The sequence below is a fragment of the Myotis myotis genome, unplaced genomic scaffold, assembly GCF_014108235.1.
Source record: "Myotis myotis isolate mMyoMyo1 unplaced genomic scaffold, mMyoMyo1.p scaffold_m19_p_11, whole genome shotgun sequence".
Taxonomy (NCBI): Eukaryota; Metazoa; Chordata; class Mammalia; order Chiroptera; family Vespertilionidae; genus Myotis; species Myotis myotis.
The window spans coordinates 3,169,044-3,190,071 of NW_023416315.1; the positions used below are offsets into that span (position 1 = coordinate 3,169,044).

General features: G+C 56.0%; 1 protein-coding gene across 1 annotated transcript in view; it reads right to left on the reverse strand.

Moving 5' to 3' along the window:
• VOPP1 (VOPP1 WW domain binding protein) overlaps nt 1–21,028 on the reverse strand; it is a 34,727-nt gene that overhangs the window by 3,523 nt on the left and 10,176 nt on the right. Inside the window, exons 2-4 of the mRNA XM_036327278.1 lie at nt 8,767–8,825; nt 1,837–1,914; nt 909–1,045 (exon numbers count right to left, since the gene is read on the reverse strand). Coding sequence (XP_036183171.1) covers nt 909–1,045; nt 1,837–1,914; nt 8,767–8,825 — 274 coding nt within the window. The remainder of the gene's footprint in view (nt 1–908; nt 1,046–1,836; nt 1,915–8,766; nt 8,826–21,028) is intronic.

Below are 21,028 nucleotides of genomic sequence, written 5' to 3' on the forward strand. Positions count from 1 at the left end.
TGGGCCATGTCTGCCCACAAGCCCATCACCTCCCATGAGTTTCCGAAAGGCAGAGGTTATGCTTTATTTATCTCCGATCCCTTTATATCTTAAAGATTAAGATTTTAAAAATAAGCTATTGTAATAGTCCAGGAGAGGCAATGGGAGGCTCCGAAGAGGAGAGACGAAATGGGGAGTCGAGAAGAAGAGGTATTCGGGAGGACCTGGGGGCAAACCCAGTGTGGAATGCATGGGACAGAGAAGAGGTCTACATAGAAATGACTGGCTTCTGGTCTTGATAGAGGTCCCACGGAGCAAGAGCAAGGTTACAGGAGAGGGGCGGGGCTACAGGAGGGCGGAGCTACAGAAGGGCAGTTCTACAGGAGGGCGGGGCTACAGGAGGGCGGGGCTACAGGAGAAGGGCAGTTCTACAGGAGGGCGGGGCTACAGGAGGGCAGGGCTACAGAAGGAGGGCGGGGCTACGGGATGAGGGCGGGGCTATAGGAGTTGGGCGGTTCAACAGGAGGGCGGAGCTATAGGAATAGGGAGGTTCTACAGGAGGAGGGTGGGACTACAGGTGTAGGGAAGTTCTACAGGAGGGCGGAGCTACCAGAGGGCGGGGCTACAGGAGGAGGGCGGGGCTACAGGAATAGGGAGGTTCTACAGGAGGAGGGCCGGGCTCAGGAGAAGGGTGGGGCGGGGAATGCAGTGTGCAGGGAGGGACACATGGCCGAGGAGCGGGCGGTGGGGAAGCCTGACATTGGCGACAGGAAGAGAACCCGGGTATTCACGGAGGATGAGGAGAATGCCAAGGGGGCTGGGAGGCCTAGGATGGTGAAGTGGGGCCGTGTCCCGGCAGCAGAGGAAACGCAGAATGTTTAGGAAGACGCCTGGACGGCGGGAGGGGCGAGGACGGAGGGGCGGCTGACCTGGCGCCGGGTTCGGGGGCTGCCTGGAGTAGGACACGTTGAAGGCGGGCTCCTCGATCAGCGGCGGCGGGTACATGCGCCTCCGGATGAAGAAGCCGGCTCCGCAGCAGAAGAGGACGCCCATCATGAGGAGGAACCTGGGGGAGCACAGGCCCAGCGTGAGGGCCAGGGCAGCCCAGGCTCCCACTCTGCGGGTCAGAGGCCGCGCTGCCCGGAGCCCTGGTCTCGACTCCCCCGTGAGGGTCTGTGCAGACACTGCCCTGCAGCCTGGCCCTCCTCCCTCGGAGAGCTGGCCATGGGCAGGGCCCAGCGTCTGTCCTGAGTCGGGAGGCAGCCCACACTATCTGAAGGGGAGACGGCGAGGCAGCAGGAATTTTATCATGAGATTTACAGACTCTCTGATCTTTAGGAGGCTGAGCCCTTGCCTGTGTGGCTGGGCTGGTTGGGCCTTGTCCCCTGCACAGAAGTCGTCTGTTCGATTCCCAGTCAGGGCACATGTGCGGGTTGTGAGCTCGATCCCCGGGAGGGGGTGTGCAGGAGGCGGCTGATGCATGTCTCTCTCTCACATCAGTGTTTCTCTCTCTCTCCCCGCCCCCGCCCCCCTCTAAAATATCAATTTAAAAATCTTTAACAATAAAAGGACAGTTGACCTCAGTGTTGTTTCGGACACTGGCCAGGAGCGGCTGGAGGATGAGGTGCTGCCCAGCCCCCGTCTGAAGGAATCAGCCTTCTCCCCCAGCCGCTGCCTGGGACCTGGGAGGGGCTTCCGGCAAGTCGGGGAGCAGAAATGCTATCGCGAGGCCAGGCGGAGACACCTGCCTGCTACGAGGCAGCCCCCGAGACAGTGACCCGGGAAGGCGACAGGAAGGTGGCGCCCCAGGGCCCCGGGGCAAGGGGAGAAGCCATGGGCAGGCGGGGTGTGACCTACCAGAAGTACCACAGCCGCTGGATGGAGAGCGCCCGCACGCAGCACCGGGACCCGCAGCAGTCTTCGTAGGGGCGGCATCTGCGGGAGAGGCACAGGGTCAGGGCCGATCCCGGGAAGAGCGGACCGTCAGAGACACGGGCAGAGCTCAGGCCAGAGGACGGACAGCCACCGCCGCAGGCCACAAAACGGCCACGCTGACCACGTCCGTCTCGTGGCCCAAATGGAAGGTGCGAGACAGACACTGTCAGTGTAATTCACGGCACCACGTCCCGCAGGTCCCGTGCACCCAATCACGACGGCTCCTTCGGGGAAGCGCCACAGCCAAGGAGCGTGTGACCCGCCGGTTCTGCCACAGGCTGGCACTGAGCGCTGTGGGTCCCGCTCGGCCCGACCCCCGACGGTTCCAAAGACGGGACGGCAGCGCTCAGGGGGCAGGGGGTTAAAGACAGAGCCTGCAGGGCCGGACCGGCTAGGGGGCTTGTCCTGGTCTTGCCACTAACGGTGGGGCCTCTGGGAGCCTCAGTTTCCTGAGCAAAATGGGCGCGAGGACAGGACACGGTCACGGTGCCGCTGTCCTTACAGAAGTGCCCACAGGCACTGTCCCTGCCCTCGCCAGCCCTCCCGCACCCCACGCCTGAGGCTTCAGGCTCCTGTGGACACTCAGGGGGCTGTTCCTCCCCCAGAAGAGGAGCCGAGAAAGGCCCTGGCCAGGGACGGGACCCCCCCAGGCCCCGAGGCCTCATCGCTGCCTCCTTCACTATTTGTGCCCCGCCCTTCCCACCCCGCACACCCCAAGCAGGAGAGCTGACCTCACCCGCACAGAGGGGCCCATCAGGCCCAGGTCTGCCAGGAACCAGGAGGTGGGCACACTGGCGCCCCCTCGTGGCCACAGGTGGTCTGTCTCAGGCCCTGGACCTGGTCTGGCTCTCCAGCGCCAGCAGGCAGGTCGGGCAGCCAGCCAGGCACTGGCTCTATGGAGCTGCTTCCGCCTCCTGCTCAGACACCTGCAAACAGCACCTCCCCACTCACGCCATCCATTATTCACAGCGAGGACGCGCCAGACACAGCCAGCCAGGCTGAGGCCGAGGTGAGCCCCGTCTAAAGGAGCGGCACACCCCGACGGGAGGCTGGGGACAGGGCCCGGAATGACCTGGTCAAGGCCACAGGCAGAGCAGGCAGCGGGAGGAGTGGCCTCTGCCCGCCCCAGCACACTGGGGGTGCGGGGTCGGTTGGGGGTCAGGGGGTGCAGAGGGTAAGCCAGGCCGGAGTTCCTGCAGGGCGAGCCTGCCGCCCTCGTCCTCAGTCCCACGGCGCCCACACGCTCGTCCCCGGCCCCTTCAGGTGGCGTGGAAGTGACTGGTCTCCACGGACCCGGAGGCATCGAGGCATGAGCTGCTGGGCGTGCTCACTGATTCTGTCACCGCGCCACTAATCCACGTCCCATCTCCTGTCGCACTGAGCAGACGCCTTCCCTGCACCTGTCTCTGTCTCCTGCCTCCTCCCCGCGGCGGGGCAAGGGGTGTGGGCTGCCTCGTCTCCGTGCCGCTGACTTCAGAGCCCCCCGCTTCTCTCCTTCAGCGGCACTGCGATCCGAACCCCAAACTACAAGTGTGTACACAGGACACCCAGCACCCTGCACCCTGCTGCATCCACCACCCGAGAGGGACCCAGTCGCACAGGAGCCCAGGGAAGGATTGGCACCTCCGCCATCGGCGATGTCACTCATGAAACTAGTCCGCTGGCCCTAAGGTTTTCTCAGTAAAATGCAGGTGACAAGGACCCCCTGCCAGAGGCCACGGCCTATTCTCGCTCGCAAACCCCTGGAGGCCAGCTGAGGAGCCCAACCCGCTTCTCCCCACCCCGTCTTCTGGGCCGAATTCCAGTCATTTCCATTCCTGAAGAGCAGGAAGCTGGCTCCTCTGAGTCACCGGCCTTCTCTGACTCACTGGCAGCATCGCATGAAGAAAGTCGCCACGTCAGACGATGCCCGTGGCTGACTGTGGGAAGCTCCCGCCCGCCCGCACCGGCACCAGCACTGGCACCGGCACCGGCACCGGCACGGCTGCCTTAGGACCTCAGCAGCTGGAACTGAGCGCTCACGGCTCCTGGGGCCGAGGCGCTGCCGCTGCGATGCACGCCCTTCCCCAGTGTGTCACCCCGAGGCCCGAGGCCCGCGGGAGAAAGACGACCCCCTTCGAAGGGAAACTTGAGCGGCTGCTTGCACTTGGCAGGCAGGTGGGAGTCCGATCCCTCTGACACCTGTACGCTTGTCGCTGCCACAACACATCATCGGCGGGGCCGCTCTAAATTATTCCGTGCAGCCGCCCGAGCGAGTCCTAGAAGCAGGATCGGACCTTGGAGATAATCCCGCACAGGCGACTGGGGCCCAGAGAGGGGAGGAGGTCTGCCCAAGATCACACAGCAGGACTGGAGAAGGTCTGACTGCCAGCCCCCCAAACACTTCCCACCACCAGGGCAGGCTGCCAGTCCCCGGTCCCTCCCTGCCCTTCCCTGGGTCCTGCGTGTGTAGGAGCGCCTTCCAGGTCACCGGAGATGTGGAAGTCACCGGCTCCAGCCCTCCACCAGCTCCCAGTCCAGGGAGGGGACATGTCAGCTGTGATCACAGTCAGTCTTTGTTATAACTAACTAGGGGCCTGGTGCACGAAATGCATGCATGGGTAGGGTCCCTAGGCCTGACCGGTGACCAGGGCCTATCAGGTTCCCCGTCTCCCCACCTCCCCACCTCCTCCTTCCCTCGCTCCCTCAGCACCCCATTGCCGCTGCTGGTCGCCTGCCATATTCCACGCCGCCCCCTGGTGGTCAGTGAACGTCATAGCAAGCGATGGAATTCCCGTTCTCCCACTCGAATTCCCAAGGGAACACTTTGCATATTAGCCTTTTATGTATATAGATTCCCCCTGACTCCGTGGGGGGCCGTCTGGGAAATCAGGGACACACTCTCTGTCTCGGTCTGAGGGAGATGTGGGAACTGGGTGGGCCCTGGTGATGCTGGATGGGAGCCAGGCTGTGAGGTCGCACTGGCCCTACCCCCACCCCCCACCCCCCACCCCCCTGTCAGGGTCTTTCTCCTCCTTGGCCTTCGGAGACGGCCTGGGGTCCCTGCCCCACAATCGGACTCACGAGTCTGAGTGCCCGGCACCAGCTCCTCCTCCTGCTGCCTCCTCCCCAGCCACGTGGGGAAGAAGCCCTGATGTTGATGGTGACAACGGCTTTTCGGAACTCTAATAACAGAGTGAGGACAGTTTTAACTTTTCAGGCCCCTTCCCCTCACTAGGGGGAGGGAGAGAGGTGACAGAGCCCAGACCAGCAGGTCTGAGTGACAGGAACGGCTCGCCTCCGTCTTCTCCGTCCACAGCAAAGACGTTCACCTCCATCCTGAGCCAGGAAATCGGGAACAGATCAACAATGAAACAGGAACGGCCCCCCTGCAGCCTCTGGGAGCCGGGGGACGTGCCCTGGCTAATCTACGAAACATGAGAAAGGCCGTGTCACAGGACAAGGGTGGCCACGCCTGCCCGAGCCGAGTCAAGGAAGCAGAGCCGACCAGGAAAGGCCACTGTTCCCAGAAGAACTACAGCGTGTGCTCCCCCGCTGCCCAGCCCCTTCCCCTCCACCGGGCGGCTCTGCGACCGGACCCCCGTCTTCCCGCTGCTGCCTCAGTTCCCAAGGCTCTGCTTTCCCAGTAGCCAGGCTTCCTGCCAGGACTCGCTGGTTCCCGCCCAGCCCCTGGCCCGGAGCCCGCCTGCCAGCCTCGCTGACAGCCCAGCGCCGCCCTTCCTGCCCATCCCCGCTGCCGGCTGCAGGGCCCAGATAACACAGCGTTCGGGGGAGAACGTCTCTAGGAAACGGGCTGTCAAAGTCCAGTGAGATCCCAAGGAGAAGGAAGACCAAGGACGCCCTACACAGCTGTCCCTAGAGACACCGGCCACGGTCGGGTCCACGTATGTCAGGTGGCAGCAAAGACACAGCTGAGGGCAGAGGGGCTGGAGCCACTTTGATGAGGGACGCTGCGCTCACTGTGAGGTCCCGTGACCAGCCTCATAGGAAACCGGCATCCTTCGTGGCGGGTGTGGGCTCACCACCTCTCCGTCCTTCCAGGAGAGAACAGCCAAAGGGCTCCAGGTCACGGAGCACCTCTGGGTCCTGGGAGACCTCTGTTGGAAGGCGCCCTCCCCAGAGGTTCTCTGGGTCACACTGGCTGACGCCTCGAAACGAGATCGGCGCTGTTTCCTGACTAATTAGAGACCAAACACTGTTTTCTCGGCCGCAGAATTAGCCACATCTTCGGAGGAAATCCCGTCAGTGCCTCTGCCTAGCAATGTTCTCCGATCGCCCTGCTGGGACACATGCTAGTGAACCAGGCAATCGGGAAAGAAAAGCAAGTATTAGGGGGCGTTCTGCTATTTCTAGTAGAAAGAGAGGAAACACCTGTTTTCCAGAAATACCCTTATTTACACCCTAATCTGTATTTGTTTTTCTCAGCTTGGATTTATTTTTTGAGAAAAGTCTGGTTCTATTCAATTTCTTACTTTGTTTTCACTACATAGAGGAGGTAGTGGTTTCTCTGAGGCAGAAGTATACCTCTCACCTGGAATTCTTGAGTTTGCATTCCTCGTGTGACCTGCTGAGAGGGACGGAGAAGAGAGGGCAGGAGAAAGGGGGCCCGGGCAAAAACTCCCCTCTGATGACTTCCAAAGCATTTGTCAAAAAGACTGGAGGGGCCGAAACCGGTTTGGCTCAGTGGATAGAGCGTTGGCCTGTGGACTGAAAGGTCCCAGGTTCGATTCCGGTCAGGGGCATGTACCTGGGTTGCGGGCACATCCCCAGCGGGGAGTGTGCAGGAGGCAGCTGATCGATGTTTCTCTCTCATCGATGTTTCTAACTCTCTCTATCTCTCTCCCTTCCTCTCTGTAAAAAAATCAATAAAATATATTTAAAAAAAAAAAAAAAAAAAAAAAAAGACTGGAGGGGAGGAGGAGGGCGGAGAGGGAAGAGGGCGGAGAGGGGATAAATGGTGACGGAAAAAATAAAAATAATAAAAATTACAAAGGACTTGCAGAGTCAGTCATGTTTCAATTATTTTATCAGTGAAAAACGACTTCTTGTTTAAACTTTAAGGTCAAAACTTCTTTCACATTAATGCGAAGTCTCGTTAGGGGCAGAGATTTTCTTTTCTAACTAGAGGCCTGATGCACGAAATCCGTGCCAGAGTAGGCCTTCCTTCCCCTGGCTGCCGGCACCGGCTTCCCTCTGGCACCCGGGACCCGGGATTCCCTTGCAGCCCCGGCTTCGTCCGGAAGGTCGTCCGGCCTAATTAGCATGTTATGCTTTTATTGTTATAGATAACGCTGACTTGCATTACTATGCAGACAGTACGTCTGTAACAGGAGCATCCACCGCCTGCATTGCTGTTACAATGACTGTTGAAGACTCAGATGCTGGGAACAGACTCTCTGGTGGGGCGTCAGGGCTCCGCGTGTCAGGTGTCTCAACACAAAGCCACACGGGAAGCGGCCCCTCTCGGCCCCTCTCCTGCGCTTCCTCGAACGGCCAGCAGCCCTCCCCGCCCACCTGCCTCCTCGGGAGCAGAAACCCCGGGGGCGACCGGCAAGAAAGATGTACGTACTGGCCAGTGAAGCAATCACCCTTCTGGCCGCTGTTATATATTTCCTGCCCCCTTTTCCTGGACACCACAATATACAGCGTTTCTGCTGTAACATTAGATGCATTACGAAAAATCTCATGTTTTGCAAAACTCAATGCTAAAAATAACAGTCTTGGGTGTGGGGGTGGGGGGGACTGGTTTGAGGCATTCCTGAAAAACTATGGGACATCAAAACACAATCAAAAGTAATCACTGAGCCCCGCTAGGAGATCACGGGTTCAATTCCTGGTCAGGGCACATGCCCGGGCTGTGGGCTCAACTCCTGGTCAGGATGCATACAGGAGGCAGCCAATCAATGTTTCTCTCTTTCTCCCTCTCCCTTCCTCTCTCTCTAAAAATCAATAAATACATTTACAATTTTTAAACAATCCTATATAATAAAAGGCTAATGTGCAAATCAACTGAATGGTGGAATAACTGGTCACTATGACATGCACTGACCACCAGGGGCAGATGCTCAACTCAGAAGTTGCCCCCTGGGGGTCAGGGTGCTCCCACAGGGGGAGTGGTGCTCCCCCACAGCCAGGCTCACAACTGGCAAACCTCTCCCGCCTCTGAGGCAACGCGAAGAAGGTCTGACTGCCGGCTTAGGCCTGCTCCCCATAGGGAGCGGACACCCCCGAGGGCTCCTGGACTGAGAGGGCGCAGGCGGGACTGAGAGAGCCCCACTGCCCCGAGTGCACGAATTTCATGCACCAGGCATCTAGTGATAACAATAATTGGAAACCTCGATAGTTAACCTGGCCACCTAGGCAGGTGGCGCAAGAACAGCCAGTGACTAAGACGGCAGAAATGAAAAACGCATGCAAACAGGGAACGCAGCGGTGCCTTCCTAGAGCGAGGCTGGCAGGTGCGGGGCACAGGAAGAGACAGACACACACACACACACACACACACACACACACACACACACACACGGTCACAGCAGCCGAGGGGGTTGTTTTTCCCGCTCAAGTTCAAAATCCCACTCCCCGTGTCCTCACACCCTTGGCCTAGAAGCCATATAAGCCAGCGTCACGCTGGCCTTGCCCACACATCTTGCCCCTTTTGTCCAATCGTATGGGAGGCACCACAGCGCCGTCCTCCTGGCCTGAGCGGGTGGTGTCCCGGGGGGTCTCTGCGCACCAGTGAGCAGAGGCCGGTGAGCTGGGTGAGGGCCTCCCAACAGGGCTTTCCCCGTCCCATAACCAGTCCTGTGAAAGAACCGTAACTCCACAGCATCAGCGGGGCGGGCAGGTACTCACATGTAATATGTCGGGTAGAGTCCTTCGAAATACCAGCAGTGCTTTTTGGCCTCCGTGCACTGCAAAGAGAAGAGAAACGCGGTCATTGGGGGCGCCCTGCCTGGTGGGGAGACAGCACAGAGGACACAGGCGGGAGAGATGGCGGGGCCGCAGGCGGGGAGCGGGGCCCTGGGAGAGGCGGCGACGGGGAGAGGCCCCACCCAGACCTTTGCTTTAAGTTTCTTAAAAGGGAAAAGAAATGTAGGAAAACAAATATTTCCCGATGATTTCTCTAGCCTGTCATCTCTCTGAACGCACTGGTAGGCCATTTATGAAAAGGCAAAGGCAATCCATGTCAAACGCACGTGGTACTGATATGTAAAGAACGCTAGAAGCAGATATTCCAAAGATTTCCACCCCTCCCCCCATTTCCATTTGTGAAAGACATTGCCCATAGTTTTCATCTTCCTAGATCTTTATATTCCAGAATATTCTAAAAGCCTTATCTAAATCACAGGTCCCCCATGCAGCCCCGTGCCGGATGGACTCTAAGTCAGGATTCACGGCCCCCTCCCCATTTCCAGGGTGAGAAGGGGGGGGGGCAGAAAAAACCACAGGAGCCCCCTGTGCTTCCCAAAGAAGCCAGACACCTGGCATTCCGGAGGGGCGGGCAGAGCAGGTGGGAAGCCAGCTGGTGGGGGACTCTCACACGGACAGCGGCCAGGCGCACCCCCTGCGCATGAGGACGCTGAGCAGGACTGCTCCAACCTCTCCAAACGGGAGTTTTCTAAACTCATGCCCCGCGTGCTATCTCTGTTTTAATTCACCACCTCACACCGCCACAATCTGTCCACTGACCCCTGGTGGATATATAGCGCCTTCGAAATAATACAGGACAGCCCGGCCGGCGTGGCTCAGTGGTTGAGCGGCCACATATGAACCAGGAGGTCACGGTTCGATTCCCGTCAGGGCACATGCCTGGGTTGCGGGCTCGATCCCCAGTGGGGGGCGTGCAGGAGGAGGCAGCCGATCCATGATTCTCTCTCATCATTGATGTTTCTCTCTCTCCCCCTCCCCCTTCCTCTCTCTGAAATAAATGAAAATATATTTTAAAAAAATTCAGCGTCCGAGACACGCACCATCAGCCATGTACGATGTCGTCCCTGGCGAAGAGCACAGAGGCGTGTACACGCACCTGGATGCTACCGCCTCTGCAGACCTGTTCAGCCTGTGTCTGTGATGAGCGCTGTGGGCAACTGTGACACGTGGTATCTGTGTGTCTACACACATCCGAACAGAGAAGAGCCCCGCACACGGCTTCATAAAGGGACACGTGGTGCACCGGGACAGGGCTCACCCTGAAGGCAGCCCGCAGGACTGGGCGACGCTCCGCGAGTCAGGGAGTGAGTGGTGGGGGCACGTGAAGGCCCAGGACGTGACTGGACACGGCTGTGGACTTGACGACACTGTACCCTCAGGCTGCACTAAATTTATAAAACCGCCGGAGAGGGAATCAAGCTCAACAGATGCAGTCAACACGAGATGCACAAGGCTGCCGCTGGGGTAGCATGGCTGCTGGTTTACAGCAATTTCTTTCCATTTTTTTTATTGATTTCAGAGAGGAAGGAAGGGGAGAGAGAGAGAGAAACATCAATGATGAGAGAGAACCATTGATTGGCCCCCCGACTGGGGACTGAGCCCACATCCCAGGCGGGTGCCCTGACCAAGAATTGCACCTGGGACCTGCTGGTTCATAGGTCAACACTCAACCACTGAGCCATGCCGGCCGGACTATGGCAATTTTTTTAGTAAGCAGAAAGAGTACACTCTAAAATAACAATAAAAAGCATAGTATAGTAAGTACCTGAACCAGAACAGTCACTTATGTCCATTATCAAGGTGACATACTGCATGCACATAATTGTATGTGATCTACTGTCACGCGCCCGGCAGGGCAGCAAGTGTTGACACCAGCATCACCACAGACATGCAATGTGTTGTGTTGCGATGTTACCATGGCTACGTCGCTAGGCAACAGAAGCTGTTCAGCTCCATTAGAGTCTTACGGGACCACTGTGGTACCAGTGGGACGTCGCGGACCGAGGCAGCATCGTGACCATGCGCGGCCGAGCAGGCAGGCCTCGGGGACAGTGCAGGGTCGGGGCCAGACCGCAGTGGAGCGCGGCTCCCCGCACGCAGCGCCGTGAACGTCTTTGTTTCGGGGCGCACATACAGGTCACGTTCGCACTGCCCTGTAGGCTCTTAAGTGTGCAACAGCATCACGTCTAAAGGATCGTGCGCACACCTTCATTTAAAAAGCGCTCTGCTGCCCTGGCCGGTTTGGCTCAGTGGATAGAGCATCGGCCTGCGGACTGAAGAGTCCCAGGTTCGATTCCGGTCAAGGGCATGTACCTGGGTTGCGGGCACATCCCCAGTAGGTGTGCAGGAGGCAGCTGATGGATGTTACTCTCTCATCGATGTTTCTAACTCTCTATCCCTGTCCCTTTTGCTCTGTAAAAAAATCAATAAAATATATTTAAAAAACCAAAAGCGCTTTACTGCTCAAACATGCCAACCACCGTCGGAGCCTGCAGCCCTCATCTCTGTGGCGAGGGTCCTGCTCACTGGGGGTGGCTGCAGGCAGCACGCGACGCGGTCGGACAGCGTGACCCGCAGCAGCACCTCTTCCAAAAGCGGAGTCCGAACCTCGGACCCGGCGCTGCTCCACGGCCTGGCCGTGCGTGATGTTCGGTCCCCGCTGTCCTTCCAGCTGTCCTCACGGCATCTCCCCGGGGGTGGGGGGGGCCACCTCGAGAACCCGCGTTCTCTGCCCGACCCTGGGGAACAGCTCCTCGCAAGCAGGTCAGACTCGCGCCCGGCGGGCCGCATGCCCGTTTGCTGGCAGAGCTGCCGGGAGAAGCAGCCGTGCAGTCCCTCCCTCTGGCCCCACTGCTCATCCTGCCGCTTCCGCCACGTCTTGAACCCTCTGAAGTCCTGACCCCTCCAAGTCGCCCTGAGGGCTGGGGTCACCTTCTCCTAAACGCCTGCCGATGTTCATCTTGTGACCTCCTCCCACGACCACAAGTGTCTCTAGTGGCACCGAGATGGTGAGTCCTTTCCAGAAGGTTCTGGTGGACTTTGGTCGGACGCATCTGAGGAACCACCAGATCCGGACCCAGCGGCTTCCAGGGTTCGTTCTCCTGGGACCTTCGGTCACCGAAGCAGACGCAGTGCTGCCAGGCCCCCGGAACAAGGGAGCTAGACATGCAACTCCTGACATTTATTCGTGTGGTCGTTTTCCAAAGGCTCCCTAGAAAGAGCAAACCCACCTCCAAAAACGTGTTTAAAAAGTGAACTAAGGCCGAAACCGGTGTGGCTCAGTGGATGGAGCGTCGGCCTGCGGACTGAAGGGTCCCGGGTTCGATTCCGGTCAAGAGCATGTACTTGGGTTGCGGGCACATCCCCAGTAGGAGATGTGCAAGAGGCAGCTGATCAATGTTTCTCTCTCATCGATGTTTCTAACTCTCTATCTATCTCCCTTCCTCTCTGTAAAAAATCAATAAAATATATTTAAAAAAAAAAAAGTGAACTAAGGAAAATCCATTTCAGGGTCTTATGTCCACCCGGGAAAAGAGCTCTACCCACTGCAAAGCCTTCCTCCGTGGCTGCTTAAGCATCGCCCCTCTGCTGGGAAAGCCAGTGTGTGTGCTGGGAGCGGTCCGGTCAGCACTGCTGTCACTCCCCGAGCACCCGCCACAACCAGAGCGCTGTCCACGGTTCTACATGGACCGCAGCCCCTCCATGGGCTCATAATTAATATTCCTTCCAGGGGTGTCAGGGAAGCAATAGCACAGCCATCTATTTTTTAAATTATTTTTTAATCTTTATTGTTGAAAGTAGTACATAGGTCCCCTTTCCCCCATTGACCCCTTTTGCCTGCCCCTGCCCCCATCCCAGGCCCTCATCCCCTATTGTCAGTGTCCATGGGCCATGCATCTATGCTCACAAGTTCTTCAGTTGATCACTTCCCACCCACCCCTGCCTTCCCTGTGAGGTTCCGCATCTGTTCCATGGTTCTGTGTCTCTGGATCTATTTTGATCATCAGTTTATTTTTTTCATTCGATTCCACCTGTGAGTGAAACCCTGTGGCACTTGTCTCTCTGATGGAACATCGCTATCTACTTCTTGAAGTGATCATAAGAGTAGACACCTAGTCCTGGCTGGTTTGGCTCAGTGGATAGGGCATCGACCTGCGGAATACAGGGTCCCCGGTTCGATTCCGGTCAAGGGCACATGCCCAGGTTGCAGGCTCAATCCCCAGCGGGGGCGTGCAGGAGGCAGACAATCAATAATTCTCTCCCATCATTGATGTTTCGATCTCTCTCCCTCTTCCTTCCTCTCTGAAATGAATAAAAACTATATATAAAAAAGAGAGTAGACACCGACAATTTACAAACCATTAACAAAGCAGAGCGCGCAGGCTTGTGAGAAAGCATCCACTGAGGAGCCATTCCACGGAGGGAGGCTGACATTAAACTGGCGGCCTTGTTCAAAGACCAGGCTGTGCATCACTGCAGCTGAGCCCTCCTGAATATAGTCATCCGAAGGGAGCACCTAAATACGCCCGAAGAACAAACCCTCGCGGACCCCCGGCGGAAATCCTCTCACTGATGTAAATTAGTCTGCACCCAGCCCTGCTCAGTTCCGGAGCCCCGATGCCACTGCTGGATAAAAGGAACAGATGTCCTTTTTCTGTTCCCAGTTTAGAGAGTAACCGCACCCCAGTGATTACGGAGGGGCTGCGGTCCATGCAGAGCAGAGCCGTGGGCGGCACCCCAGTTATGGCGGGTGCTCGGGGGCTGACGGCAAGCGCTGACCTGGCCGCTCTTCACACACACATTCTCTTGTTCAGCGGACGGGCGAGTCTTAAGAAGCCACAGTGGAAATCTTCACAGAGAGGGCAGAGCTACTTTTAGGGGGACATAAAACCTGACATGGATTTTTTTCATAGCTTATTCACTTTTTAAACATTTCTTGGGCCCTGGCTGGTTTGGCTCAGTGGATAGCGTGTTGGCCTGCGGACTGAAGGGTCCCAGGTTCGAGTCCCGTCAAGGGCACAGGCCCGGGTTGGGGGTTCAATCCCCGGTAGGGGGCCTGCAGGAGGCAGCCGATCCATGATTCTCTCGCATCATTGATGTTTCTATCTCCCTCTCCCTTCCTCTCTGAAATCAATACAAATATATTTTTTAAAAATGTTTGCTCTTCCTACAGAGAGTTGGGCAAACTCCCACACGAATACATAAGGTATCACCTGTCTGGCATCTTGGTTCTCAGGAGCTTGGTAACGTCGCTTCCCCGAATACCTGTGTCTGAGGAGCCTGCACGGCGCTGAGAGAACGTGAGGAATCTGTGACTTCGGACACTGGGGAGCGAAGAGCTAGGGTCTAGGGTTCAGAACACTGTGGGTTTGACCCAATTCTGCCCCTTCTCCTTGTTCACAGGGCGCGAGGTGGGGTCTTCACAGGCATCGCCGGCTGCCAAGGGAACGCCTCCCTCCAGCACGAATCCCTCCGACCACGCACTGTGGGGAAGCGCCCGGCAGCCTGTCCTGAGCCCGTGAGGCCGCTATTTGCCTCCAAATGGCCAGGCGGCCCCCGAGGACCAGCCGATGGCTCCTTGTCGGAGGGGAGGCGCCCGGTGCCGCTGTCTCCTTCATCAGCCCTGAGACCCAAGCTGCGCCCGGGGCCCGCCAATCAGAGCCCACGCTCCACACAGACTCCGAACAAAGGAGGCGCTGGATGCTGGCAGGTGGGTGCTAGGACCAGGGACAGAGGCAGTGGGCTTGTCGCCATCACAGCAAAAAAACACAAGGAGGGGTGACAGCTCATGACCGCAAAGTCCCTGAATGTCAAAGGACAGGAGGACCCTGCTTTCAGTTCCGGCGCTGGAATTTTAATCAATCCCTACATGCCAATTACTTCCTCCTTGGGCTGACGAGCATCCTGATTTTCAGGAACATGTTATCTCCAAGGAACCTTGATTTTTTATTTATTTTTTTATTTTTTTACAAATAAGAGTCTGAGGCATCTCACAAGCATCATTTATCAAAGGGAAGAGAGCAAAGAAACACTTAAAAAGACAGACGTAAGAGCCCCTCCAGTGTCTTGCAGACGAAGCCACATCAGCCATGCCTATAGCGCCAGCAAAGAGCCAGCAGACACAAAGCACCATCTACAGCTGGGACGTGAGGCTGGGCCGCGATTAGCTCCAGCTGCAGGTCCCGGGAAAGCCCGTGAACTCTCGCAATTCCTCTGGATGAAGTCGCGTTGTCTGCTTTCCCTGCCTGAGCTCTTAACAAAAGGAAGGTACGGAAGCAGATCCTAAAGTCCCTAATCCCAGGAGGTAAACGCCCCGTCGCCAGGCCATGAAAATGAATCACTAACCAAAATTCAAAGGCAAACAAGAGAGCAACGTATTGACACATTATAAGGTTAATGTCTGTAAAGAATACGGAGCATGTACAACTTAGTAAGAAAAAGATAAAAATCCCAATAGGGAAAAAGTGAAATAGATGGGAGGATTCTTCAAAGAAGAAAAACACAAAAGGCCAACAAGCCTATTTCAGAAGATAAGATTCATTAGTAGTGAAATACATGTGAAGTGCAGTGGTAGGTTTTATCTGTCAAAACCCCAGCATCCAGTGCCGGTGAGGGCACGAGAGAAAAGACATCGCACGACGTGTGTGGAATGTAAATGTAACGTCTCAAGAGGACAGTGTTTCAATACGGATCAAAACGCCCTTAAAATGTACACCCCCTACACAGGGTGGTCACACTGACCCCGGGAACATGAGAGTAACAATTGTGAATACATGCTCTTAATCACCGAGTTTCAAAACGTGTGCTTGGTTAACAAACTAATAATACATCCAAAAGACATGTGAGCAGGCATGCCCTATCAGATGGGAAGGAAACCTGTAACAGTGTGAGAACATTTTGCTCAGAAAAATGAAGCCAATAAAAGGGTGTGACTAGGAGCATATATTATCCCCAATAGGAGAAAACAATATGGGGAGACAGGTACCAAAACACTGACGATAAATGGTCTTTTTGGTGATATTAGAGATGATCTGTTTTTCATTGTACATGTTGGTGACTGGCCTCCAAGTTTTCTGTATGGAACTTGTAACATTTTGTTTTAAAATTTCCATTAAATTTTACTTCTTAAAAAAAGCAGGTCACTTATGGCCCAATGAAGAAATGGAGAGTGACCCTAGCTGGTTTGGCTCAGTGGATAGAGCGTCAGCCTACGAACTGAAAGGTCCCAGGTTCGATTCCGGTCAAGGGCACATGCCCGGGTTGTGGGCTCGATCCCCAGTGGGGGGGCGTGCAGGAGGCAGCCGATCCATGATTCTCTCTCATCATGGATGTTTCTATCTCTCTCTCCCTCTTCCTTCCTCTCTGGAATCAATAAAAATATATTTAAAAAAAAAAGAAATGGAGAGTGAATATAAAGAGATACTTAAATTAAGGAAATATCATTGGTTCACAAAAGTGAGCATTACCCAATCAGGAGTTAACTAAAAAGTAACAGATGAGCCGAGTTTGTGAAAACTCACACACAAGGAAAGGTATACTGAAACAAATACAGAGCCAGCAATTGAAACGCCATTTATAGAAAGTTGAACATCATGGACACTGCTCGTTGTATGCGATCCTTTAAAACACGTTATCGGTATTGTATTTTAACTGTGAGAAATAAACGTTTCTTCAGAGGAGGAAGAACGGACAGCAGAGCCTCTACCACCCATGACCCCATCGTCGGGATGCCCGCCCCCTCTCACGGGCGTAGGTGAACTTGGGTGTTACTTCTCGGCCCAGAGGAAACGAGAATGATGCTGAAGCCACATGAACGCCCTCCCTCCATCCCCCCAACAGGCCATAGGAGCTACTAGGGCTGTGCCTAGAGCACCCGTCAGCGCTGCACCCTCATTACTGGTTCTCCCAGAACAACAGCCGTGACAAGGGCCGTAGCAGCTCTGCCAAGAAGACTGCCATCTGCTCAGAGGCTGACCTGTCCGTTAACTCCCACCCCAGAGCCCAGGGCCCCCCGCCGGGGGCTCACCGCCACCCCAACCTCTTGCTCCCTCCGAAGAGGCTTCGAAGCTGCTAAAAACACTCGAGGGCAGCGTGAGGGCGCAGAGCAGCTGGAAACGAAGGCGTGGGCTGCAGCCAAGGAGGTTTGCGGCCAGGCCATTTGCCCTCAGGCCCCCAGCATCCCCCTCACAGGCCGAGGCGGGGATTTAATTATCGCTGCTCGCGGGGACAGGGGAACAGCAGCGCCGGGTTCTGCCGGCGCCACATGAAGGCCATCAGCCCTGCCTGGCCACGTCCAGCGGAGCACTGGGCAGGGAGCACTGGGCAGAGACCGGACCTCGGACGTGCTCCCTAAGGGCGGGACCCAGGACGGTGGCGCCTCTGCTGTCAAGGCACAGGGAGCACTGGGCAGGGAGCACTGGGCAGAGACTGGACCTCGGACGTGCTCCCTAAGGGCGGGACCCAGGACGGTGGCGCCTCTGCTGTCAAGGCACAGGGAGCACTGGGCAGGGAGCACTGGGCAGAGACCGGACCTCGGACGTGCTCCCTAAGGGCGGGACCCAGGACGGTGGCGCCTCTGCTGTCAGGGCACAGGGAGCACTGGGCAGAGGTCACAGCTGGGCACCCGGCTGTGATGCCATCACAGGAAGTGACTGAGAACAGGGAAAGGTCGGGAGCGCCCAACCTTGTCACTCAGGGCCCCACATGGGAGAACAGACCTGTCTTTCAGAAACCACTCCTTCAGCCCGGCCGGCGTGGCTCAGTGGTCGAGCACTGACCTAGGAACCAGGAGGTCACAGTTTGATTCCCGGTCCGGCACAGGCCCGGGTTGCGGGCTCGGTCCCCAGCAGGGGGCGTGCAGGAGGCAGCCGATCGGTGAGTCTCTCATCACTGACGTTCCTCCCTCTCCCTGCCACTCCCTTCCAGCTGGGCCACAATCGTTGCCAGCAGGTCCACAACGTAACCAGCAGGTAACCAGCAGACTCGGGGAAATACCAGCGTCTCGCCTTGGGACAGACATGCCCAGAGGCTGATAAGGACAGCGGCTTCAGGAGCAAAACGCCAGAAAGCGCAGAGGGACTTCCGGCCTCAGGGTGCCCACTACCCTCCCTGCAGAGTGGCATTTTATTTATTTTTTTAAAATATATTTTTATTGATTTCAGAGAGGAAGGGAGAGGGAGAGAGAAAGAGATAGAAACATCAATGATGAGGGGATCACTGGTCAGCTGCCTCTTGCACGTCCCCTACTGGGGATCGAGCCCACACCTGGGCATGTGCCCTTGACCGGAATCGAACCTGGGACCCTTCAGTCCGCAGGCCAGGCTCTATTCACTGAGCCAAACCGGCCAGGGCGTGAGTGACATTTTAGAAGGAATGTGTGCAAAGCACAGAAAATAGGACTGCCCCCCTCCCCCAGGCCATACCAAACAACCCCCTCTCGGCGCTGCCACCTCTCCCCCCCTCAACTCTTCCAACCCACGTCATCAAATCCAACTCTCACGCAGCCGCACTGCGGACGGGCGGACAGACGGACGGCCACCAGATTGCTACTAGGACCTGGCGTCTCTGACCTCGCGGGCCCCTCCCGCCCCCTCCAAGCCCCAGCAAACATGTAGCCAGGTCCTTCCCGCTTCGGAAGTGATAGGAAGATGCGGGGAAGCAGCCCCACCCCCTGAAAGGAAGGATACATTCGGGCCTTTTCGTAACTTGATGTTCACGCAGCTTCTCCAGATCAGAGCACGAACCTTCTGACCAAGCCGCACCCACGCCACACGCGACGGAGGCCTCAGGCGCCACCCGAAGGCCGGCGGGCCCACAGCCCAGCCGGGAGGCACGTCAACCGTGACCTTCCCTGGCTGGATGACAAACGCAGCAATCCCTCCATGCGAACTTGCGAAAGAGCAGAAGGCAGACGCTTGCCAAGCGTTTCACGGGACATTGTGTTCAACAGGAAGGAGCTAGAGACGAACTCCACGTCCATCGAAGGAAAGCCGGTTAATGCTCATTCCTACCAAAGAACACTCTGTGATTCTGCAGTGGGTGTGTGCATGCCGACACAGGCACGCCTCCAAGACACACCGCTCACAAAGTCAAGGAGAAGGAGGATGCGGAACACTGTATAATATGATCCCATCTGGGTACTTTTAACGAAGTATCTGAGTATATATATTATTTTAAACCAGAGGACTGGGAAAGAAACTTAGCAGTAACTCCCCCTGCAGAGAAAGTCTAAGATTGGGAGGCAGTGGGAGGGAGAGGCGCTCACATTGTTTTACACGTTTTAAAACCACATTCATGCCTCACTTTGTTCAGGAAATTATAACCATCTAATCCATGATCCCTTATGTATGAAAATAGGCATCGAGGCCAACACAGATGAAAGTAACTTAAGAGGGCATGTCACTCGGATTTCGCCCCTTTGCAGCAAAGCTTCAGACAAGTGAATTCCGTTTCTCCCTGCTCCTCTCTCCCCCGCCCCGCCCGTCCTTAAAGCAAAACTAATGAGCTGTGAGATGGCCAAATGCAGGCCCCAAGGAAGAGGAACCCGGCTCTGAACATTCACCACTGGACACTCAGGTCTCCCGGGAGCAAGAGCCACAGGCCCTGCCTTGGCTGGAGTTCAGGCGCTTCCCTGACGGACTGTGAGGTCTTGAGGACAGAGTCCTGGGTATCCCGCCTTCCGGCCATGCTCCTGGGACAATGATGGCCGTAGTGGGGCTCGAGAAATGGTTGCTGCCCTGGCAGGTGTAGCTCCGCTGGTTGGAGCATCGTCTCGTGCACCAAAAGGTGGCAGGTTCGATTCCTGGTCAGGGCACATACCCGGGTTGCAGGTTCGATCCTAGGTCAGGGCCCATGCAGGAGGCAACTGACCCATGTTTCTCTCACATCAATGTTTCTCTCTCTCTCTCTCTCTCTCTCTCTCTCTCTCTCTCTCTCTCTCTCTCTCCCTCCCTCCCCCTCCCTCCCTCCCTCCCTCCCTTCCTCTCTCTAAGGTCAATAAAAAAAAGTAAAACTAACTAAATATAAATAAATGGTTGCTAAACCAACTATACAAACAACGATGCAGAAGAATGGGGTGTCACCTAAAGGTTGCTGTCATCAATTCAACACCGACAGAAATCTCCAATCTGGGGTGCAAGGAGGGGAGAGACTTTATTCAGTGGAAACAGCTCAGCTGTGGAACAGCAAGGAGGCCCTGGTGCTACAGCTTGGATGTTGCAGCGCCGGCCCCTCCCCGGCAATGCAGCCTTCCATGGAAACTGAAGTGCACTCCCCTGAGGCAGAGGTGAAGCTGTCACTTATAGGAAAATTTACCCGCCCCCATTTCCTGATTGGTCTATTCCTATGCAAATGAGGACCCCACACCATGATTGGCCAAATAGCACCATAAATGCTCTGCCAGAATAAAGATGCTCTGATTAATCCAGTGGTTCTCAACCTGTGGGTGGCGACCCCTTTGGGGGTCGAACGACCCTTTCACAGGGGTCCCCTAAGACCATCGGAAACACATATATAATTACATATTGTTTCTGTGATTAATCACTATGCTTTAATTATGTTCAATTTGTAACAATGAAATTGGGGGTCACCACAACATGAGGAGCTGTATTAAAGGGTCGAGGCAGTAGGAAAGTTGAGAACCACTAGATTAGTCAGTGAAGATGCAAATGAGGATGTAGCTGCCCAGCTCTGATTGGACGGGGAAAGTCTCAGTCCTATTGGTGGAATTTCGATCCTAGGAGCTCTCTTATCCTGGTTGACAGAGGGCAGGAGGCTTGGCAGCCCAGTCGGAAATGCAGCGAGCGTGAGGGACCTCAGCAAACAATTTACCTGGGATGAACCACAGGCGTCCTTTTTGTGGGTCTATTCTGCTTGGGGCCCACAAGGGGTAAATGTTTTATACATATATGACATAAAATTGGACACACACACAGGCCCCCATGTTTCGGAGTAGCTACTGAAAAGAACACCAATGAATTAACACCGAAACATCCCAACGTAGAAACGGACCGTATTTCCAAAGTCTGTATCGAAACTGGTGATTTAGAGTTGAGGACCCCTTTCTCACAGAAATAATGGTACAAATGTTGGCTCCATTTCCTGGCGAGGCAACACATTCCTGCTTAGCCCATAAAATAAATGACTCCCAGCCTGTCCTTGAGCTGCACTGGCCCTGAACTGCTTG